Here is a 19,301-nt window from a genome sequence, read left to right on the forward strand (position 1 = left end):
AAGATATGTAGGTCAGTGCCTCTCTGCAATCTCCTGTAACATACTGGAGTTTTCTTATTTCAGCTGTTCCCAGCAGCTGCTATGGCAACGGTCTTCTGATGATCTTAAACAGGTTGGTTAGTATAAAACTAGTGGGGGAAACTCTGGATAGTTCTAAAAATCTGACCTGTTTTCTATGATTTAAAGAGCTGTTGCCATGGCAACAGCAGTAGAACAGGATGCATTTAAGTTTTCCATGACTCTGCAGGGCCACAGATATCGGCATGACAGATAGGTCTGTGTCTTGACTTTTTGCGTGTTTCCTCTGTTCACAAATACCAGGAGAAGCATATCTGCTGCATCCATATGTATACAAACTGAGTTGAAAAACTGCCCCCTCCCAATCATTCTTTCCAAAGTCATGGGAGTTAGAAGTAACAGCAATGTCTGAGGGATATCTGAAACTGATGGACATTTACATGAGTTTAGCTCTGAAGAAGTGGCTGAGTGTAGATGTATGTGGGAGTTAACAAGAGAAGAAACTTTTCTCCTACTTGAAGTGGTGCTCTGGCTGCTCTCAACCGTCCAGTGGTGTTCCCTTTGAAATTCGGGACAGAATGCAGATTTCAACAGGAAGGCCACTAATGAAGATAGCTAAGCTACTGCTTTAAGTGACAGCAGCACCTTTTCTTATTAAAAATATAACTTGGGGACATATCTTTAAAAGTAGGAGTACTGCCACTTTGAAAGCTTCAGTTTTTACTCTCCTTGAATAACTCTTCAGAGGTCATTTCTATTTCATGTACATCCAGAAGTAACCAAATGATATATCTATGAGCTAGCTTGTTCATCACAATGGACAATTTCTGAGTTCTTTAACCCAGGAATTGCCACAGTGGAACATTGTTTGTAAGCTGTTTCCATTTTCAATTATCAATTCAGGAATTTATCCATTTTTGGATTGCTTTTTGTTGTGCGAACCTGGAAACTCAAGGTTCTTTATAGTTAAAGAACCTCAAGTTGTCTGTTCATCTCCGCAATTCCACTTGCTTAACATAAGTACTTTTGTGAACTGTAATGCAACCCTTGGATTTTTGAAAGCAAGCTAAATGATCTTAGAAAGATCTATTAGTGGTTTCAAAATACTTGCTCTTTTCTGAACTTCTTAAACTGCTAGTCTGAGCTTAGACCCTGCATCAAAAGAAGGAAGTGAATTAACTAGTTCTATTCTGAATTACTCTTTTCTCTCCCCACTCCCCAGGCCCCTCACTCTTTGGTTTGCAAACTTTTCTAGTTGCTTTTTATTCACCTTTGCTTATAGCATGGATTTCCTGCTATATCATCATATGGTCCATAGAGAAATCAAATTAACTACATAGTAGGAGGTAGGAGATGGAGAACTTGTATTTCTACTGCCAAAACAAGACCAGGAGCAGATGGTGGAAGTGACCATGAACTCTTAATGTCAAAATCAAAGTAAAGCTGAAAAAGATCAGTACTAGATGTATAGTGCCAAATACAACTTAAATAACATTACTGAGGAATTTTAAGTCCACACAAAGAACAGATTTGCATTACTGAATTTAGTTAACTGTGAAAGAAACCAGAGTCACTATTAGGGAAAAATGCAAATAGACAATTCCTGTAGCAATAAGAAATAAAAAGCCTAGATGGTTGAGAGAAGAAACATAATTTCTAAGGAGAGGAGAGAAGAAAAAGCAAAAGATGACAGATTCAGGGTCAGAATCCTAAATGCAACTTCTCAGCAACTATTACATAGAGATGAAAAGAACTATTAAAATTTCCATACAAAGAAATGCAAGAGAACAATAAAAGAGAAAATATCAAGTGTCATCTTCCAGAAGATCCAAGAAATTAAAGGGCAATGCCAACCTAGATTGGGAATGCTGAGAGACCAACTGAGGAGTATACTATAACCATGCTAAAATAAAGGTGAAAACAATATGTGGAAGAGCTATACAGAAAAGATAAAAAGATAACGAACTCCTTTGAAGAAGACTATGAGGAAGAACCTACAATATTAGCAAAGTGAAAGCTGCTGTGAAGGTACCTGGAAGGAAATAAAACATCCACGATAGATAGGTTAGGAATAGAACTATTCCATGCTACAGAGAATGACTCAGTCCAAATCCCAATATGGCAGAGTAGCTCACAGAATGGAAATGTTCGATATACATATTAATCCCCAAGAAGGGAGATACTAAAGAATTCAGCAAATACAGGGCCATTGCAAATAGATGCTCAAGGTGTTGCAACAAGAAATCATACTTTATATGGAAGAAATTTCTGCTGTTCAAGCTGGATTCCGAGTAATATGAGATTAGTAATCTGTGAAGAAGCAGCAAAGCCCAAGCACAAGAAGTCCAACAGACAGAACAGGGTCAGGATTCCAAAGAGGCTGTCACAACACTTCTTGAGATCATATTACAAATGTAAGTTGGCTATTGGAGCTCACCAAAGAATTTCAGAAGAAGATCGGTCTATGCTTTATAGACTGGAGCAAAGCTTTTGACTGTGCAGTTCTCAAGAATCTGTGGATAGTTCTTAAATAAATTAGTGTCTCAGTGCTTTTTTGTCCTGGTGTATAACCTGTATCATGGACAAAACACTACTGTTAGGATAGAATTCAAAGAAACAGATGATTTTCTGTAGGAAAGGATGATAGACCAGGGTGTATCTTATCTCTTTATCTGTTCAATCTGTACACAGAACATCATAAGGAAAGCTTAGGAACAAAGGAAGGAACGAAAATTGGAGGGTGGTATTCAGTAATTTAAGATACCATATGATGGTACCATATTACTGACAGAAAGCTGTAGTGGATTGAAACTACCCTGATTATAGTGAAAGAAGAAAGTGAAAAAGCAGGATTGCAGCTGAACATTAAGAAAGCAAAATCATGGTTACAGAAGAAAACTTTAATAACAATTAAATTAAAATTGTGAATTATTTTGGATACTTTGGCTCAGTCATCAAATGAAATGGAGACTGCTGCCAAGAATTGAGAAGATGACTGATAATTGGAAGAGCAGCAGTGAAAGACCTAAAATATATATATAATCAAGTATAATTATGTTTCACTGGAAGATCATCTGTGAAGATCATCTGTGACACTGTATTCTTGATCACTGGATGGGTGTGATAGCTGGACAGTGAAAAAAGTTAAAAGGATGTGTTCAAATAGATGTGTTTGAAACATGGTGTTGGAAGAAAGTTTTGTGAATATTCTGTCCCAACAGATGAGCAAATGGATTGCCCTACATCAAATTAAGTCAGAAGTTTCCCTGGAAACAAAAATCAGGAAACAAGCTGTTATACTTTTGACACATCTTGAAAAGGCAAGGCTCACTGGAGAAAGACTATCATTCTAGGGAGAGTTGAGGGCAGAGGATGAAAGAAAAGACCAACTATCACAAAGGAAAACACAGCCTTGAGTTTGCAGAGCTGTGAAGGGCAGAACTTTTGGAGGGCATTCATTCCTAGGGTTGCCATAAGTAGGGGGTAACTTGGCAGCACTTAACAACAAGAAGGACAACAATATGAAGGATGGAAGAATTATTCACATAAGGCATAAAGTTGCAAAGTTTGGGCAATAGGAGAATGCTAGACCATTGTTAAAGGTACATAGGCTAAATTGAGAGCTTCAGTTACTTGAAAATCAGCAAACTGTTATATTATTATTATGACAAGTGCCTTCCTGTTCTGTCCTTCTGTTTTCTACTGCTTCTAGATTATCAAGAGAACATTCTTAGATGTGTCCTTATGTTCATCTTTGTGTTTGAAAATTTGTATCAAAATGACAAAGCTATAACAACAATTCTGAGGTAAGGGAGGTCTTTTCTGGATCCTTTGAGTCTGATCTAATTTTTGATTTGCTGTAGATGCAGTACTCTTACATTTAAGGTGATTAGGCTAAATAGAGTGGAAAAGGTTTTTAATTCAGTGAAAAGTTTCATTTGTATTTTTTCAAAGACTATTTGTGATTATCTTGAGGACTGTTTTGCTTAAAGTACATGAATGTAATTGTATATTGAACACATACCAAGTTCAATATCATGTTATCTTGAGATAAGAGATGGCTCTCAATGCAGCCAACAAGATACATACTTGCCAAATGTATATCAAAGGGGGGTCTTCACAATTTTAACTTGGATAAAATGAAGTAATCCAAATAGAATACTCTTTCGCCCTTTTTTTGATGGCTTACAACATAGATAAATTGACAATCCACTCTGGCTGCAAATTAATAAAATACAATAAAATTCAGTATTAAAACATATTAAAATATTGATTAAATAAAAAGGTCTTGACCTGGCGCTGAAAAACATATAATGATGGCACCAGGCACACCTCTTTGGGGAGCACATTCCATAGTCAGGGTGCCACCACAGAGAAGGCCCTCCTCCGGGTACTCTGTCTCCTAACGTCTTTCACAGAGGGTTCCCAGAGGAAGTATCTGTCTCTATTGCTAGGCTGCTTAATACAGGTGCTCTCTAGACCTCTTTGCCAGTATTTGGTGCCTGACACAGTTTGATTCTTGTTTGTCAAAATAATGAAGTATGTTTTTCCATTATGTGTTTTAGCATGCATTTTTGCATCAGTAATAGACTAGCTATGTATTGTGCTTTTGTTTACTCTCAGTAATGCCAAGGTACTTCAGAAGACTGTTTTTCTGGGCTTGTTGCATATTGACTTTCCAGCCATCCTCAGGGAATTCATATGCATTGCAGCTTGGAACCAGATGGCAAACTTACTTTGCTACTGTTTGCAGTAGAGGCAGAGGAGTATTGGTTCTTGCTCCTGTCATGCAACACAAAACTTAAAACTTCTCACTATATAGTAAGGTGTATCCAATATTAGTCCTACTTACAATGGACCTATTAAAATGAATGGGACTTAAACCAAAATTGATATACCTCTAAGTGTTTAAAAATAGAGGAACAAATCAACCAACCTATTAATCCACAGTATACCAAGGAATGTTAGTCTAATCTATTTATGTTTAGCAAGTGCTAGCAAATCCGTAAAAGTGGTACTTGAAAAAATAATGAAAGCATGTGCAGTTACTACAGATTATTGATAGGATCTAAGATTTGCCACTGCTGATTATTTAATCAGCAATGAATAACAGAGCTAATTACATTTTCTGTAATGGAATTTGTACCATCATTCCTGAAATAAGGCATGTGATGTGTTCAATGGTTCCTTCACAAACCTTGTTTAAATCAAATGGTAACTTCATCTACTTGTTTTCTTAATTTCTTAAATATTCTCTGAGTATTTAATTCAGAGAATACTTGCAGATAACATATATAGATTTCAAATAACAGTTTCCTTCCCAGTGTGTACCTGCTTTCACATTGAGCAGAAGAGCACAGTTTAACAAGTTACACAAGAAAGAGTTTTTGCTTCCTACTCAGGAATTCAAATGTCTTACTAAGAGACTATGGGGTTGAACCAATATTTATAATTAAAAACATCTCTTAAGATTTGAAGTTCTTTAATGGAATCACAGTCTTTATAACATCATACTTCTTTTTATGCCAGTAGGTTCCTTAATCTTTAGATGTATATATAAGGACCTTTGGGTACTTTTCCCACTGCACCATGTTACTTCCATTCTGTGACAGGTAATTGCCTACTATTAGCATTGTATAACCATTTGCCAAAAATATCACTTTCAAACCTGCCAAGTTGATTACTGTTTGAAAAGGAGGCTAATCAAATGGTATTCACAACATTAATTAAAATATCAGTGACCTTTCCTTTTTCTGTCACATTCTAATTTATTATGTAAGCATTCCATTGCATTTTATTATTCCCTTTAAAGACACAGTATAGGTGTTTCAAATTATCTTAAATATATTTTTATGTAAAAAGGAATGAATAACATTTTAATGGCATGTCAGTATGTGAACCAGATTTCTCTGTGTATGTATGTACATTGTGTGCACTCCCATTTGTTTGATGTAAAATAAAATAAATGTCTTAGTAAAAACACTGAGGACTTCATTATATTCAATTCCAGCTCTTAGATAAAAGTGCAACATATACTGGTAGTATTTCCAGAGGTGATCAGAGATGAAGAGAATCAATGCAGATTATGATCCAGTTAACTTTTTCCCGTGTTTGAGTCATGAGTTCACATACAGTTTCTTTGTAATCTGGTTAGAGAGTCCTTGGAATATAAGTTGAATGAATGAATGAATGAATGAATGAATGAATGAATGAATGAGACAAAGGAAATATTCTACCTGTAACAAATATGTGAACTAATCATTATGTAAGTTTGATATCACTTAACTCAGGACATACATGATATTAACATATATTTGCATGTCAGAATATTTTTGGGTAGGACTACAAAGTAACTTCAGAAATGAACAGGGACAGGCATCTGTCTAGTCAGACAGCTTTTTCAAACCTTGAATAGCAGCCTAAAAGCTTCATCTGAAATCAAAATTCCAGATTTCTGAAACTTCACTTAATTTACGTACTGCAGTAAACTCCACTAACGGATGTTGCTTCTGGGGTGACTTTATAATCCCAGAAGAAAGAGCATATGGCTATAAAAGTGTGAAATGCTAAAAACCTTGGTTCTGGCTGGAAGTTTCCTTCCTGGGGCTGTAATCAGCATAAGAATGGCTGTCAGCTATCAGGAAGCTCATGGGTAAATTGTGTTCAGAAATTCTTCCTGAGGCTATGCAAACAGAGAAAATCAGCATTACAATAGCAGATCCTCTGACTTCTGTCTACATGGCCAAAATTTGGCCCACTAACGTAGAAAAATCAAAGCACAGCTTTCACTCATTGCATTTTCATTGTTTGCTTGAGGTTTTAGTTTTGAAAGCTTTAAAATGAGATGAAGGTCATCTGAATTGAAATTTGCTTTGTGACTTTTTCAGGGTCTTTGTTTAGGGACACAAAGTCACTCCTCCCAGCTATTCCTATGGAGATTCTGTAGTGCCTTTTCTTATATTAGAGAACATAAAAGATAGGAAGGTGAAATGTGGAGATGTTTTAGATCAGGCTCTTTTAGACAATGTCAAAAAAGAACAAGTCATTTGTATTCTTCATGTGTAAATCACAATATGGTGTGTGCACCAGGGCTACATAAATGCTTTGGGCCGGTGTGTGTGCTTGTGCAATATCCAATGTGTGACAAGTGGACTGTGCAAAAGAATTGCAGCTGAACATTAAGAAAACAAAATACCTGACTTCAGAAGAATTACAGCACTTCCCTACCAACAATTAAACTGAAATTGTGATTTTGTGTACCTGGTCTCAGTTATAAAGTCATTCAGAGAATGCAGCCAAGAAATTAGAAGATTGAGACTTGAAAGGGCTACAGTGAAGGAAACTAAGAAAGACAATCAAGTGTAAGGACATTTCACTGGATACCAAAGCCAAGATCATCCATGCTGTTGTATTCCCAATCATTTAGTATGGGTGTGAAAGCTGGACAGGGAAGAAAGCTGACAGGAAGAAAATGGGTGTGTTTGAAACCTGGTTCTGGAGAAGAACTTTGCAGTTATCCTGTCCAACAGAAAAACAAGTGGGTGGTCCTTGATCAAATCAAGTCATACGTTTCCAGGGAATCAAAAATCAGGAAAGAGAAGGTATTACACTTTGGACCCACCATAAGAGGGCAAGGCTCACAGGGGAATGACTATCATGCTAGCCAATGTTAAAGGCAAAGGATGAAAGGGAAGACCAACTATCCATAAGGGAAGCCACAGCCATGAGTTTGCAAGAGATGACCAGGTCTGTGAAGGACAGCTCATTTTGAAAGGCATTCATTCATTCATAGGGTCGCCATAAATCAGAGATGACCTGATGGCACATAATAATGCATGAACCTAACTACATACAAGGGGCAGAGAAAAAGGAGACTGTTGTAGAGTGAAACTGAAACTGAAAAGGCCAAGCAATGCAAGCTTTTTACAGTGCTATACAGAATGCAAATGAATACAATATCTACTTGTAGTTGGTGTTATTTATCTTGTATTCACTGGTGGTATACTGAGAAAATTTATGTGTATTTATTCTGCTTTTAATATATAATGATTTAAAAATAGAATAACACACTTAAACACAATTGAAACTGAGTGTGAACATTTCAGTGCTTGGGAAAATAGGAAGGTCTTCACCTAGTAACAAAAGACCACAGCATAGGAATAAGAACTGCTCTAGGGTGGGCATTCCACCACCATGTTGCCTCCATGGAAAAAGCTCTTCCATTCATTTGGCAGGAGTATGTGGACAAGGACCTCTGCCTACTTTAGTATCTAGACAGGTTCCTATAATCCTTCAGGTAACCTTGGCCTAAGCCATTTAGGGGTTTGATAGTTAATAAGAGAACATTGTTCAGACTGAGAAGGAAACTGGTAGATAGACTTGTTGCCCTGTTTTGAACCAGCTGAAACTCAGCTGGTCCTCATATAATGGATTATGGTAATCTGGAGGAGGGGTTACCAGAGCATAGATAACTGTAGAAAGCACTATTGTTTTAGTGAAATATTCACACTCACTCTGAGCTCCCCAGTATAATATAATACAGTCAAATTTGCACATTTAAACTGAGATAAGTTAGAAACTAGCCAAGTTAAAGGCTGATTTGGGGGAAACTTTCAACACACTGCTGTTTGTACTCTTCACAGCTTCCTGTTGTACATACGTTGCGTGGTTTGTTTTTATTCTTAGGAACATCTGTATAGAAAAATCTTAAGTTGACATTTGAATAGTACTTAAGAAGTCCAGTTTTAAAAAGAAGCAGCAAAGTTATATCTATAGTTAGCATGTATACAGGATTCTTCTTATGTGTTCAAAGTATATGCTTCAAGATACAACATATGGGAAAGGCGTGCCTATTGTTGTCCCATTATGGTGCAGCTTATACTACCCATAGTGTCTGCACTATAACATGTTTGTAACATTGACCAGGAATGGACACCATGTGGCCAGATGTCTGCCTGATTCCTGTAAGCCACATCACATATGGAAGACTTCCCATGAAAATAGACCCTTAGTTGTTTATAAACTGATTATGTTAATGCTTCAAATCTGCTGCACTAGCTAACTTGAATCCTGGGAGCACAATAGCATGTAAACAGCCATAGTCCCAGGAGTTATATAGATATTAAGCTCCTCTCCAGCTGCTCCTGGGAACTGTTTGAGGTTGGCAGCTGCTGGTGATTCTTGGAATAGCAAGATTCATGAGCTGCCTTGAAACTGTCTGTAATAATTTAGTTTGCATTTTAGACTTTGCAGTTCAAAGTGATACTTGGAGCCAAACACATATATGCAGAATAAACCAACCAGTTTGTGCCAGCATCAATGACTTCCATGCAGAAGTAATAAAGACTGCATAGTGAAGGTGCAGGAACAATTATGATTTTGGTTTCATAGCATTTTAGAGGACCAGCATTAGTATCTGTTTTAATTTTAGTATTATAGTAGAATTAAATTGGTAGTAAGAATTCTATTAGGTTATTTCTCTTCTGCCTGTTTAATTGTTTATTCTTGATTTATTCTATTCCTCAGCTGTCAAATTAGGCCAGTAAGAACAATAATAAACCAGACTACTTAAAGAAGTGGTTGACTTCCTCTTCTGTCCACAGGGTATTGTCTCCAGTGGCCTAGGCAAGAGAAGGAGCAATCCAGCCTCAGCATGGTGAAGTAGCAATGGATAGAAATGACAGTGATGGGCAAGTTGCTTTGCATATAGAAATACTATGTGGGTGGATAGGATATCATGGAAGTGTGCAAGGTTTTGTTTTAAAGGAATATAGTCATAAAAATAAGTCTCACAGTGACTACCGATCATGATGGATTTCATACTAAAGTAAAGCAAAGCCCTGATGCTAGAAGTAAGCAGGGGGTGAGTATCTGTAATGCCACTTTTGTTAGATGTTCAAGAGCAATTGGCTGCTGGTTCTGCCTTCATTTCACAGTACAGTTTCTTGAGGCCTCTCAAGCACCAAAGAGTCATGTAGTATTTTAAAGGCTACCACATCTATTATGATCAACATTTCTGCACTAGAGTCCACTTGGACAGATAAAACTGATGACACTGGGTAATTTCTCTTCTATAATTTATACATATTTAATTCCACTGAATACAATGCAGTTAAAGTACAGATTCATATTATTAAATCCCCCTCCTCTATGCTGTTAAAAAATGGATATGCAAATTTTGGCTGCGGTAAACTAAGATGGTTCAGACCTTTAAAAAAATCTCTTGAGGCTTCTTTAAAATGGTTTTTGCTGTAATAATAGCATCCTTGCAAGACTGACCAGACTGACCTGGTCTTTTGCATTTGTTTTTTTTTTAAGAATTATTATTTTATTTTTTAACAATTTTTTGTTTTTTAATAACAAATTCATGTTATAGTTCCTGACTAGCACTTTACTACACTATTGTTAGGATCCATTTTGGTGATGTGTCAAATGACTGCACAGAACTGGTGACTCTGTTATGATTTCTTTCCCTCTTTATCACTCAAACTAATTTGCTCAGCACTGGTGTTGGGTGCTGCATTTACAGTACAAGATTGCTGCTCCTTTACCTCTGGATGGGATCAGCTCCCAGCATCAGAGCAGTGGGAACGGATGGGACAAAACTTTAACTCCATAATAGACCTAAGGCTTTGTAAACTGCAAATTGAAAAGCCCAGGTTCATTTCCTGGAATTTCTTGTTTAAAAGGTCAAGTTGTAGATGAAGGACCTCCACCTCAGATTCTGGAGAGCCACTGCCAGTCAGAGCAGGTTTAACACTAGGTTAAACAAATAGACTGACCTGGTTTAAGGGATTTTCCTGTATTTCTAAAGGAAACTGGTTTATTTTAAATATTTATCTGTACTATTGCCATATCATGTTAAAAAGCCCTTGGGGTAGCATACATACATAAAATACTAAAAGGTTCCTTGATGTTTGTTTTGAACATACTTGCATATATACTGTTGTAGATTCCACTATCTGCCTTTAAACTTTTGGTGAGTAGAGTGCACCCACATGTGCCTGTCAGAATATTTAGAATTATGCCTGGGACAAGTCATCATATATGCCATTTTGTTACATTGAGTAGAGTTCTGAGCATGTGCACTGCCTAGAGAGCCCTAACAAGGCTATGGGTGCAGTCAAATAAATAAATAAATCAAACAAACATTGGGTTGCCATGATATTTTAAGGTATTTTTGAATATGTGAGCAATACTGAAGTGAGGTAGCTATTTCAGAAGTACTAATCTTGTTCACATAAACTCACCCTTAACCAGTACAGCCCCATTGTCATAACACTACTCTTTCCTTCCCTATCGTTTGCTCTCTCTCTAGGCTCCAAATCCAAAGCTTTCATCAAGGATTGGTTTTATTTGCTTTTGGATAGGGCTGTACATGTTGTTGACACTGTTCTTTGTTGTTGGCGCATTGAGCGAACAGTATTTCATTTCCAAAATGTTGGTTACCTTTGTAAATGTGTTTTAGGAGGACAGGGTTTCCCAGAAGACGGGTACCAGTGTGTGCATATGTGGGGGGAAGAGTAGGTTGTGACTGCTTGTTTACCTTCTAAAGTTATTTGAGGGGTAACCAAACATTACATCATTTTGAACTGTATTTACTATATTTAGTATGAGCTTAATATTTATACATCCGGGTATTGAAGCCTAAGATTTCAATTAATAATGAAGAAACCTTTGCAGTTTCAAAAAGTGTATACAGATGTTTCTTAAATATGATAAATCTGTTGCTTTAAAAGATGTATGGACGCATAAGGAAAATTGCTCTTGCATGTCTTGGCAGTTTGTTAAAACCTGCGAACTTTTAAGTTAACTGGTGTTTTGATAGATTACGTTCAAGGTCACCTTTTTGTTTAAAAGATGTTTTGTTTGCTGTAATTAAACCATGCCAGGTGTATTGGAAACAGAAGGTTTGACTAATTCAGAGTAAATGAGAACAAAATACAAGGTCATTATTCGTCTCTAGTGAGCTTCCAAATGAATGTTGCACATGGAACTATTTATAATACATTTTGCATGGTCAAGGATTGCTTGAAGTTGCTGTCCATGACTTTTAAATTAAACCACTCACAGATTTTTACAAACATACCTGTAAAACTATGTTTTATCTTCTTAAACTTAAATTGGAGGGCATTACAGTCAATCTGTGCAGCAAATAGCAATAATCACAGTATGAGTTTATTAAAAGGTGCTCTCATATTGCATTTGAATATTTTTTTAGATAGACTGCAGCCTTCAGAATTTAGTTTATTCAAGTTATATGCATGAACTCAGTACATGTAAATTTAAAACTGATATCACTGAATGGAACTTTGATATTATAATGTAGCAAGTACTGCCTGTGTAATTTTGATCTAGTCTAGCATTTGAGTAAACATCTGTTTAAGAACCTGTTATATTAATAACTCATTTTAATCATTACTTCAAATCATGCAAATCTTACTGAATTACGAATTATGCACAGTTAACTGGACATGAGTGCAGTCTGAATAAATTCAAATTTTGTGTTGATCCTCTTCTTCCTTTACCACTTGGTAAAAGTATTACTTGAAATGTGTTGCAACTTTGCTCTGGTTTCCTTTATAGGGCATTGTTTCCTGAAAAGGTGTTTGTCTAACTTAATAGGGCTTTCAGTATTTCACTGTAACCAGTTAAGTCTGTGTAGAGCTTTACATATAGAAGGTTTAAATTGGGAACAGGCAACTTGGTGCCATTCAGATGTTCCCAGAAGATGGAAACTGGAGGGAGACAGGTTGCCTACTCTTGTTTAAATAACACAGTAAAGCAGATAGTTTTAATGTTGTGTTATATTAGCATTTAAAAACAGGCATCTTTACTACAGTGCTGACAAATATAGAATGCATATGCAGAATTGGAGTTGGACTAGAACTTGGAAGACTTGGGTTCAAATGTTTAGCGAGACATTTTTGACCTTGCGCTTGGATCTCGCTTCCCCTGCCAGGATTTTATGAAGTTAAGATGGGAAGTTCTTAAAGTGCAGGCAGCCCACAAATAATCACCGAGGGTGCAGGCTTATTTAATTTTCCAGAGTTCCAGAGTTCCAGACAATTCAGTTCTGAAAGCCCAATTCAAGTCACAAATAGTCCTATACTGGGCTAATCTGTAACAGAGAAGTATTTGTTATTACTTGTTATTTTTACATTTTACATTCCATGCATATCCTACCTCCTTTTTTCTTGTGAAGAACCCAAGGCAGCTTATACAGCTCTATTTTATCTTCACAACAACAGCGCTGTGAGGTAGGTTAGGCAGAGTCCAAAGACACCCAGTAAGCTTCATGGTGGAGTGGGGACTAGACCCGAAGTCCTTGGGGTCCTCAGTCCAGCATTCTAACCACTACAGAACACTGGGAGTCTGATTGTGTATTATATGCCCACTAAACCATAATTTGTTAAAATTATAAAAATAAGTGTATAATGGAAATAATAACAGAATCCTTTGCAGAAAAAATATATTCCTTTTAATACGGTAAATATCTGTGAATATTAAAGTACACTGTAAGAGAAATATAGTGGTAAAGAAGGTAAATTGCTTGCTATAAAAAGTCTGTATCTAAATATTGATTATATCATAGAAGTTACTTCATCTATGAAGTGTGTCTTTGTGTGCACACATGCATGTGTGTCACAAATACATACACACTTGCTCATTTTCCCTCTCCCACCTTTGAGTTTTTTTTAAACTTTTTTTCCATGATCTACTTTGAGTCAGTGTAACTACAAAGCACTAGCAAGCTGCTCAGCAAAACAAAACACATAGCTAATGAAGTTAAAAGGAAGACCTACTGTGTATGAAGAAGTACACACTTCATAGAAGAAGAAGAATGAAAAATGTTTTGGTCTACACTGAACCTAAAGATTTAAATGGCCTGAGATATTACATGTAGAACTGGTACCTGCTCACTCTGCAGTAATAAAAAGCATCCTATGTACAACGCTGTTAAAAGAATGAGCAGTAGTATACGTTCTTCTCACTTTGAGGATTGTTCAGAGTATAATTACAGATATCAGAAAACTGCCCAGCATTGATATACATATCCAGAAATGTACAAAAATCTAAGAGAAATACTCATGGGTTAAAAATACAAGATTTTGGTAAGCAGACGAGTCTGGGGCAGGTGGGAGTTGTATCCCACCCTGGATCTGAAGGCTCTTAAAATCAAGAAATAGGTAACCATTCTGGAAAACTGCTGTAGGCTTGCAGTAGTACAGGAAGAGAAGGAATTAATTGACCCTATTCTTAAAACACGCCAGACTTTTCCAAGATAACTATTTTTAGACACTGCAAGAAAACACATACTTACATCTTACAGTATGGAAATGTATCTACCAGTAGTTGTATTAACCACATTTTGATGGTTAATATCATAATTGTGTTCTCCAGTGATGTGTATTTGCTTTTGATGGGTGGTTCTTAAAAGGGCATTGTACAGTATAAACAACAAATTTAATATTACATTTTTTGGGGACATAGTTCTTCCCATCAGCACCTGTTTTAATTTGAGACATGATCCAAGTAAGGGGCATTGGCAGGTACTTAAAAGATCCAATACAAAGACCCACAGCTCAGACTTGCATGTCTGTTGTGCACTTACTACTAAGTTTGATTGGGCCCCTTTGGCCCAAAGTGACTCTGACACTTTGAAAAACATCTGTTTCTTCTAGAATCAGTCCACTTATTTCAACTTAATATAAAACTAAATTAAGCCAAATCAAGTCATATTTGGGAAAAAAAACAAGACATGGGAAACTATTTTTTAATGTTTAACTTCACCAGAATTAGCCAAAGAGTCTGTTTTCAATACTAGTGTTAATTTATGGAGAAACTCTGAGTTATATACCAGGTGCCTTCTTTCTCTTGTCACTGTAGCTAAATTAGTACAGAAAGAAAAAAATATGCATGAAAAATCATGCATAGGATTGGTCTGAAAACATAGTCAGTTGACTGAATTAGAATTGGGGGAAGCTGTTTCTGATCATAAGACAATTCTCAATCCAATATTTGCTATAAAATTCATATTACTGGATAAAATCATATTTCTTGTTTTATATGAGATATTGAGGGTGTTGATCTCCATAGTTATACTGAAATTGCACAGTTGCACAAGTAAGTGGATCAGTGGTAGTCTCATTTCCTGCAGTGACAGGAATACTTAACCAATTCCTGCACCCTATGAAATACTTTAGTGCATCAGCTATTCAGCTAGTTCTAATAGTTTATTATTCCTATTGCCAAAGGCCCAAGAGCAGAGTTCTGGATGGATAAGCTTGTGCAGCTTATTTTCAGTTGCTGTACAACCTGAAGGTTGCCAACTAAATGACATGGCTGAATTCTGGCTTTTAGGTCAGTTGGCACAAATCTCTGTGTTAAAACTTAGAACTTGAGCTTACCTAATAGAATGTTCTGCATCAAGCTGCACATATCATAGAATCATAGTATAGTAGCATGCGATTTCTTCCATTTCTAATAGGGGCAAACACAGGTTCAGATTCCACCATCAATAAGCCATAGGAACAAAGAGCAATATTTCTATTGACTCCATTCCCACCATAACATGATGGGCTGTATTATTTCTTAACAGGTTAGTGAAGGATAAAACTCCACCTTCCCTTTATTGCTTCTCTTCTGTAAATCTAACTCTTGAAACAGTCACTGAGTTGTTGAAATACGGATTTGCTTATTTTTCTTGTTCAAGTCCTCCATAACAGTCTGTCATTTTGTTGTCCTGTTCTATAATTAAAAGGGAGAATCATGTTTTTATTACTGACTTTGTTAAAAAAAACTTTGAAAAATGCAAGATTTAAAAAAACACGCATGCATAACTGTATAATATCTAGTTTGATTCTCAGGGTTACTTCATACGGATTGGATCCAATGCTTGTCATCAGGCAACGGAATGAAAACTACTGACAGAATAGATTTTCACTTATGTGATTCCCCAAAGCCTGTTCCTCCGGTGGAGATTTAAATGAAGCATGGGGAGAGAACAAGGGACATTTCTAGTTGTGCATGCAAAATTTCACTTATTTTGATAGTGAATTAATATATTGGAAAATTGAAAAATGGTCCTTGTTACAGAAGTTGTTGTTCGGTGTGTGTATGAACCAGCAGTATGCTGTGTTAACAGGTATACAGAGTCAATGTTTGTGGCGCTAATCCCACAAAATCCACATCTGTAATTAGATCTACCTCTTCTGCCATTGTTGTATGTAATTCTCTTTTTACATGTGATGTAGTTTGTTATGGACATATAGATGTTTCTTGAGTCTGTGCATGTGCTCAGCAATCCCTCCTCATCAATCGCAAATGACACAAACTATTAAAAGCAAAGATTAGTATACAATGATGGTTGGCTGATTCCTGTAGTACTTCTAAGTTATTTATTAATAGTACATTAATGTCCTATTAATGAAAATAATAAGTGTTCTGTTAGATTCAGGATGGCAATACCAATGACCAAAATATGGTTACCTTAATTTTTTATGTAATTATATAATTTTAAGTACTGGGATTTAACATAATTATTCAACCACCCCTCCAAACAGCCTTTGTTTAGTTTTTTTATAGCGTGTTTCTCTCTTTTCATTTCTTTATATTTAGAAAATATTATTCTGGTTCAAATATGACCATATACATTTACTGTTGACCCTTTAAACTTTCATATGTGTGATCATGGCAGCTTTTCAGGTTTGTCCTGTAGCAGCTGAAATGTCCATTTTTAAATCAAAAATAATTGTTTATTAAAACAATTTTTTAAATAAATTGTTGTCCAGGAACCTTTCCAGAGCATTTGGAGGGTTTTCCAACCACAGGACATATTGTGCTGCCACAGCTGTATGAACTGGGAATATTTTTTTCCAGTCAAATAATCCTTTTCCCCTTTTTTGTTTTTGGCAATTTACTAATGTTGGTTTGAAGTCATTATTTTTTGGGTTTTTATCTGTCATTTTTGCGAGAGTGCAAAATTTGTGTTTTTTCTTTAAAACTCAAAAAAGCATATCTACTTCAACTGACATTATGAGCAGCCTGATAATCTGTGACCAAATAATCACGAAGAACAGGAAATAAAAAGTTGTGGAGCAATTTATATCACTTCCCTGGAGAGTCTTACCCTAACCTGTACCCCAGCCCCCTCTCTTGTTCCTCTTCCTATTTCCCAGGTTAAAACAGCCACTTCCAAACAGACTGCTAGCTCAATTACAGAAGTAGCATACAAGTAGCATGCAGTGTTAGCATAGGTGTAGAAATGGACTGTATTTTCAGAGTCCTTCTTAAAGTTGCAGTGCCAGTATGTTTGTTAAAGGGTTGATGCTAAAACATGCATGCACACACATCTAAACCACAGATCATAGAATCATACCATTGGAAAGGACCTAGAAGGCCATCGGGTCCAACCCTCTGCTCAACACAGGACTCAGTTCTCCCATCCAGATTCTAACCAAGTCTGAACCCGCTTACCTTCCAAAATTAGGCAGGATCAGGCACTTCAGGCTATATCTTGTTCATTCTTGCCTACAAATTAGTCCGGTTATGTTTACAAACTTCTGATTACTTGTTTATAACTAGGCTTGTAACTTAAATTTAGGGAGGAGAAATCCCTGTCTGTCTTTTGCCAGACTTTTGAGGAAATATTTGATATGATTAATGCTCTTATGATTATACCGTATGAAATCAATTTTGTTCATTTTGTATTGTGCAAGCGTGACTGCTTGTTATGGCCTGTTTTGGAGAGGCTGTGTTCTTTCTCTAATCCAAGATGATATATTCAGTATTGTCATAGATTTTCCTGGCAACATTAATCACATTGATGTTTGTAATTTGTAAACAAAAATTAGCATGTTTTGCTAAGAGAATTTCACGCTGTTCAAAGGTCATAGCATCATTTTTATAGGATTTGGATACATAGCTAGCTTTCATCTAGCTCTTTACTGTTGTCAAATCTTTTTCATTAAGAAGAACTTAAGTGACAGGTGGATTAATAACATAGACATTAACTTGCTGCTCTTTGGATCTTGACTTTTGTGACATGTTCATTTCTGTCTTAAAAGTCTTACTTACAGAAGCTCAGTCATTAGCTCTTGATTTACCTATATTTCCTGCCAACCTTTCACACTAAACCCTTTACTCAACCTGGGACCCACCCTGATTTCTGTCTTCTGTGATATGTAGTCTCTTCTGTTGCTTCCTATATAGTAGATGGCTCCCTTCCCCCATTTAAAGCTTCCAGTGTTCATCTTCTCTCATGTGCCTTTTAAAGGCATAATCCTATACATGGTCAGAAAGAAAAGAAAGCCTATAACTCCCAGTATACCCTAGGAATTGTAGCCCTTTCTTCCATCTAAATATGCCTGGGATTGTGCCCTAAATATGTAAACATATTCTTAATGTAATGCTGTTTGCTTATTACAACTTTACATATTTAGAAACCCTTAGGAAATAGTGGTTTGATCCTATAAATTTCTGCTCTACCCAGCAACCTGAGGATCATGCTTACACCTCTCTTGTCAAGTTCTGATTCGCTTAAAAATGAGTGTATGTTTGTGTGTGTATACACACACTATCTCTTATGCATACACAGTCCTAGATCCAGTGCATTGTTTTCAGTGGAATGCACTCAGAAATACCAAGTTTAGTTGAATCATGTTGCTTTTAAAAGGCAAACATTTGGATGCATGTTGAATATAGGCACCTCCATTTTTAGGAAGAAACAAAGCCATATTCAGAGAATGCAGGAGTGGTGTCAAAGATAGCTATGGCTGCCCAAACTCCTTAATTAGGGACCTATTGACACCCCCTCACACATGCACAACATTGTCCTTCTGTGTTCCATTACAATTTGTTTGCCCACCATCCCTCTGTCTTGCGTCCTCATGGTCACAAATTTCATCTTAGTTCATTAAGATGGCAGGTAAGAGAACCCATGAGGCAGCCACACACTCCAGGGATTACCTGGCACAGACAACTCTTGCCTGGCAGCTCTTCAAACACAACCCCAATCTCACTCCTTCTCACACCTTAAACAGTGTAGGGGGAAAACACTGAGCTGAGAGTATTCCATCTTTCACTGTGGACCCAAGAGTGAAGGGAGGCAAGCAACAGTTTGGCTTCAGTCTGCTAGCCTCTTTGGCTGATGTCTTAGATTGTGCTCCGGTTCTACCATCCCCAAGGTAGAGAGAGAAGCATATGTTTTCCAGCACACTTATAGTGGTGGTCCTTGGAAGGAAAATCCCTCCCTCCTCTTACCATTTTCCTGTTTTTTTACA

General features: G+C 36.6%; 1 protein-coding gene across 6 annotated transcripts in view; it reads left to right on the plus strand.

The window, feature by feature from the left end:
- The window catches only part of STK3 (serine/threonine kinase 3), a 149,622-nt gene that overhangs the window by 98,506 nt on the left and 31,815 nt on the right, over positions 1-19,301 (plus strand). Inside the window, exon 11 of one of the 6 annotated variants that reach the window (XM_044424371.1) lies at positions 9,621-9,825. The exons of 4 other annotated variants lie outside the window; for them this stretch is intronic. In XM_044424371.1, coding sequence (XP_044280306.1) covers positions 9,621-9,677 — 57 coding nt within the window. In that variant the 3' untranslated portion in view covers positions 9,678-9,825. Of the gene's footprint in view, positions 1-3,730; positions 4,288-9,620; positions 9,826-19,301 lie in introns of those variants that run through there. One more of the 6 variants, XM_044424370.1, reaches the window with a different exon arrangement.

This window comes from Varanus komodoensis, unplaced genomic scaffold (genome assembly GCF_004798865.1).
Source record: "Varanus komodoensis strain SLA01 unplaced genomic scaffold, ASM479886v1 scaffold14_1, whole genome shotgun sequence".
NCBI lineage: Eukaryota > Metazoa > Chordata > Lepidosauria > Squamata > Varanidae > Varanus > Varanus komodoensis.